A 5,980-nucleotide genomic window follows, 5' to 3' on the forward strand; every position below is an offset into this window, starting at 1 on the left:
ACAAGTCTGCCACAGTGTGTTGAAATGGATACTCAGGCGTGGGCGTCACGACGGCGAGTGAGTATTACAGGTGGCGCAGGCATCTCTATACTGATGCAGGTCGCCCCTTGCATGCCAGGCCAATAGACTGACTGCCTCGCCCGTCGTAGCATCCCGTGGAGATTGGTTGCTATGTGTCGTCGGAGGGCTTCTGGGATCACCAATCGAATCGACCCTTGGTCGTATGTGTACGTCACCATTCCTTGTGACACTGCCAGCCTGTCCCTGACTTCATAGTACTGACGGAGGCAGGTTAACTCGTGTGCTCGGTGCGGGTGCCAATCGCCTGCTGTCACCTTGGCAAGGAGTAGCTGATAGTCTGGATTGTCTGCAGCTGCCTGCACTAGTGCTGCATTGTCGAGCACGATGGAGTCACCGCTGTCAAGCGCGACGACCGTCGCTGCCGCCACAGCGGCCTCCACGTCGCTGGCATCTTCTTCATCCGTGGTTTCTGGCGGCGTACAGAGTGCAAAGTAGCAAGAGAGGAAATCCACCACACAGTTGCGCTTCCCAGGGAAGTACTTGACTTGGAATCAGTAGGGGATTTTTTTTTTTTTTTCTCTCTTCAGGGAGAACCTTGGGTTCACGATGTCCTTCAATGCTCTGTCCCCCAGTAGCTTGACTAGCGGGCGGTGGTTAGTGATGATCAGGAGGTTGGGGCATCCCAGCAGGAACAGACGGGCTATGCGAAGGCACCAACCGACTGCTAGTGCTTCGCTCTCCACCTGCGCGTAGCCTGCCTCAGCAGGTGTAAGGTGACGACCGCCAGATAGTGCGAGACACCACCCGCTCTTACAGCAAAATGGACTCTCTTTCGTTGGGCAGAGGCAATGTTGCTGCAGCACCACAAAGCCAATGCCCACCATACTCCAATCGGTATTCACTGCCGTGTGTTTGCCCTTGTCGTAAAAGGTTAGAACCTCCTTAGCGAGGCTACAGATGACATCCTTTGCTTGCTGGAACTTATCTTGCAGATTACCGTCCCAGTACACCTCCTTGCCTTGGGGTTTCCGTATCAGCTCAGGGAACGGCTCCATGACTGGTGCAGTGGCAAGGAAGGGCGCCAGCTGGTTGACAAATCCGTCCCAGGAGCGGATGTCAGTCAGAGACGGCTCTACATGCATGTTGAAGTTTCTAATGGCAGCCAGCCTTTTTTTCCGTGGGCTTATAACCGTCCCATCCGACATGAAATCCCACGAAGTCCACCTCTCTCCTCCCAAACTTGAATTTCTCGGGCTTCAGGGTCACTCCTTTCGCAACGCATGTCTCGAGGAAGTCGTAGACGTGCCAGAGTCTTCCACACTGGCGTCTAACAGCAGCGTGTCGTCGACGCATTTCAGCTTCTGTTGGATCCCGCTGATGGCATCGTCGAACCGTCTGATGTAAGTGTCGGGGGCGGCACAGTGACCCATTGGAGTCCTGCAGTACCTGTACCGGCCCCAAGGCGTGATGAATGCAGTGAGTTTCTTGCTGGCTTCATGTAGCTCGACCTGGTGGAAGCCCCAGCAGTGTGCATCTGCAATGGTCTTGTAGGTGTGGCGTGGGATCCCCGACACCATGTCAAGTGGCGTCAGGGTGTAGTGGGTCTCTCTCCTGCAGGCAACATTGAGCTTCTGGTAGTCACCATACAAGAATTTATGAACAAACGAGATATTGTGAGATACACTATGAGTATAGCTCCACTTCCTGTATAATACAACTAGGTAAATACAGCCACAACCACAAATACAATGTTTTCTCTTCTAAAATTCACTTAATTTTCAACTTTCAGACTGCATCTTCTAACTTCAGTTTACAGCATTGCAACATTCTGTCTTTCTGGCTTTCTTTATATTAAAACCTCCAACCCACTTCTCCACCTTTGTTAGTTGATTTATTGATATCCCCCTAATCTTGCCCACCAAGACATGACAAAAAAGAATTCCAATAAATATGCTCAATAGCAACACTTGCTTTTATGCACAACTATACTTGCATTGACCTATACACTATTTTTCACCTTACACAAAAACTAATCCTGTGGAAGCAGATATTTACCTAAATATAATATACAGATGAGGCAGATATTCTTGTGCTGGTACCATGTAACCCAGTACTATCTTCTGCATGGTTGGATTCCTGGTGACTAAACTGGCTCCGCCACTGGTCACCCAACAATCAGGAGGGTGCACTGGATACCCATATGGAGGAAAAAGAAAACCATCAAAAGGGCAGAAGAACTATTTGTGTCAAGGGACAACCAATCCAGTTATGAGTCATTAACCCAAATGTTTGCCATGTGTGGCACCTCTGCTGGGCTTGGAAATGGGAAGCCTAGAGTCTATGTGATGTCCCAGTGTTGTGGATGCACAGAGATGTCACCTGGCAATGGCTACTTTCCTATGGAATTCTTTCATTTTCCTACAGACCACTCTTCCTCTTCCACAAACACCAATACCATGCAAGTGTATGGTCTCACCACAAAAACAATGAATGCAAATTTAAACTATTTTTGCCTCTGGAATATCAGTCTTAATATCAGTCTTTTGAAATATCAGTTTTTTTTGCAAGAGAATTGCAGCCAAGGTATATTACATTCATCAAGTTGGCCCATAAACCTCTTTAATAACAGTATTGAGTCAAAAAGTGAGGTCATAAAGTGGTAAAGGAATTATTTAAAGAGTGCAGTAGAAATCAGGGGTAGGAGAAGCTTTCATGATCAGCAATTTCTTCTGGGTGGAGATTAGCCTCTATTTGTTCAGGAATGCTGCATGGCTCTGGTCCAAAGAGATGTCACTAAAGTCCCTAAAAATCTGACTAAATAAATCTTATATGATTAATACCATATCTAGGGATGACACAGAAAGATTTTCATTATCTGTACTGTGTGATTAGTAAACATTCTAAAATGACATATTTTCTGTGTAATGTAAGCATATGCACCATACAGCATCTTTCAAGGTTGACTTTTTTTATATGGCTTTTGTCGTGTCCTCCATACACCTATTTTAGTCTTTCCTCCACTGTACTTTGTATTTTTTTCTCAGGCAATTATTTTCAGTGTGGGGAAGTTGACAGCTAATATGTTGCATGTGGTGAATACAGATTAAACAGTGAATGATAAAATATATATGGTCTGAAAAACTTGCATTTTGGTGTGTAGAAAAACACTTTATCCATTTTCCTTTTTTTATAATTCTTTTATAGATCATCTAGCATTCTTCCAGTTCTATGATTTACTGCATTATCATATAGCATAAAATACAAGAATAGCTACAAAATAACCGAATGAAAGCCTCACCCCAGACATCAACAGTCATGATGCTCATCCTATAATGAAAATAAACAGCTAAATTCTTATGCTGGGAAAAAATAAATAAATAAATAAATAAAATCTAGGCCACACCTTTGATAACCACATGACTTTCAGTCTGCACATCAAGGATCTGACAGGAAAAAAATGTATGTATTGATAATAATGATGATGATGATATAATAATGATAAATAAAAATACATAAATAAATAATAACTAAGTCCATTGTAATCACTGAGTTTAGACACTTGAAAAAAAATATATATATATATATATATATATATATATATATATATATATATATATATATATATATATATATATATATATATATATATATATACATAATCAATTCATAAGAACCAATCTTAACTATGGCTTCACATCATGGTTCCCAACAACTGCCATGACAAAAACCTAACCAACTTGAAAACATTAGCAAATGGAACACTGTGAGTAATAATGGGTTGCACCAAATCCACCCCAACTGGACATATACACTGGCTACAAAAAGAAAAATGTTCCCCAGAATCCTTAACACTACACACCCATCCACTGTGGGTCTATACTTGATAGTTGTGAGTAACCTTATCTAGAAATGTATTGTGGGGGTCATAGTAGAGAGATTTTTTTTTAGTAAACAATTTGCAAAGGTCACCCTGAAAAGGATTCTCTTAAGTGTGGGTAACAATGTGATGTTGGAGATCATTCTTTTGTGAGAAAGCTCCATTAGACAGATTACAATGGTAAGGATACGCTCCTGCATGGGTTTTTAAATGTCTATTCAGGTGACCCTTTTGAGAGAAAGCTGCCTCGCACAGGTCACAATGAAACGGTTTCTCTCCGGTGTGGGTCAGCACATGACGTGTGAGAGTATTCTTGTGTGAGAAAGCAGCATCACAAAGATCACAACAGTATGGCTTCTCTCCTGTATGGGTCCTTACATGGCTTTTGAGATGATCCTTCTTCAAAAATGCTGAATCACATAGGTCACACGGGAAAGGCTTCTCTCCAGTGTGGGTACCCATGTGACGTTTGAGACTACTCTTTTGTGTAAAAGCTGCACTGCAAAGATCACACTGAAAACACTTCTCTCCTGTGTGGGTAACCATGTGACGTTTGAGACCACTCTTTTGTGCAAAAGCTGCACTGCAAAGATCGCACTGAAAACACTTCTCTCCTGTGTGGGTCTTCACATGATTCTTTAGACTACCCTTTTCTGAGAAAGCTGTTCCACACATGTCACACTGGAAAGGCTTCTCTCCAGTGTGGGTAGCCATGTGACTTGTAAGAAGATTCTTTCGTAGGAAAGACGTATTGCACAGGTCACAATGGTAAGGCTTCTCTCCTGTGTGGGTCATTACATGTTTTTTGAGACTACCCCTTTGTAAGAAAGTTGCAACACAGAGTTCACATTGGAAAGGTTTCTCCCCAGTGTGGGTAAACATGTGCACTCGAAGAGAACTTTTTTTTGAGAAAGTTGCAATGCACAGGTCACACTTGAAAGGCTTCTCTCCAGTGTGGGTAAACATGTGACGTTTGAGATCACTCTTTTGTGCAAAAGCTGCAATGCATTGGTCACACTGAAAAGGCTTCTCTCCAGTGTGGGTCTTCATGTGATATTTGAGAGTACCCTTTTCTGAGAAAGCTGCACCACACATGTCACAATGGTATGGCTTTTCTCCAGTGTGGGTCATCACATGATTTTTGAGGGTACCACTTTGTGAGAAAGCTGCATTGCACAGGCCACAAAGGTAAGGCTTCTCTCCAGTGTGGGTCATTGTGTGACGTTTGAGACTCTGCTTTCGTGAGAAAGTTGCATTACACTGGTCACATTGGAAAGGCTTCTCTGCCTTGTGAGTCATCATGTAATAAGGTGACTTGTGAGAAAGTTGCACTATATTGCTCACACTAGAAAGTTTTTCCTCTACATTACTCATTGTACGAAACAATGTATTCCACAAAACTAGATCCTCTTCACTATTCAACATATGTGATCTACAGATAATTCCTTAAAAGAGTTATTGATGGATACCTTCATTCTGGAAAATACAAAAGATATATATATATATATATATATATATATATATATATATATATATATATATATATATATATATATATATATATGAGAAAGACATCATACAAAAATGCAAGGATCAATTCAAACTATTCTATAGATATGTGAATGATAAACTTAAAAAGAAACAGGAAATGGTGAAACTATGCCAAGGAAATCTAGAATACACACAAGATCTAGAAATGGCCAAAGTCATGAACAATCACTTCAAGTCGGTTTTCACTAGAGAAAAAATACAGCATTGGGACGAAGGAAGCGAAGTGTGATCTCTCCCCATGAGAGTGATTAATGGACCTTGACATTAGGAAATCGCACAGCCCAAGCAGAATTGCAAACTGGATACTAAAAGAATGCAAAGAAGAACTAATGGACAAAATATACAACATAATAAGATCCTCACCCAAATAAGGAAAAATGCCAAAGGACTGGAAAATGCCAACATTGTACAAATATATAAAGGAGGAAACAAGGAAGAACCAACTAATTATAGACCAGTCTCTCTAACAAGCACTGTAGCCAAAATTTGTGAGAAGATTGTAAATAATAGATGGGTAAAACACCTGGAAGA

The 5,980-nt window shown here is 41.7% G+C and overlaps 1 protein-coding gene across 1 annotated transcript; it reads right to left on the reverse strand.

The window, feature by feature from the left end:
• Positions 1-3,748: 3,748 nt before the first annotated feature.
• On the reverse strand, positions 3,749-5,345 carry LOC143030748 (uncharacterized). Its single transcript, XM_076193953.1, has one exon. It carries the CDS (start codon positions 5,321-5,323, stop codon positions 4,007-4,009), a length of 1,317 nt encoding a protein of 438 aa, XP_076050068.1. The 5' UTR covers positions 5,324-5,345; the 3' UTR covers positions 3,749-4,006.
• Between the last annotated feature and the right edge of the window lie 635 nt (positions 5,346-5,980).

Source organism: Oratosquilla oratoria, chromosome 12, assembly GCF_046742065.1.
Source record: "Oratosquilla oratoria isolate Oo_2021 chromosome 12, ASM4674206v1, whole genome shotgun sequence".
Lineage (NCBI taxonomy): Eukaryota > Metazoa > Arthropoda > Malacostraca > Stomatopoda > Squillidae > Oratosquilla > Oratosquilla oratoria.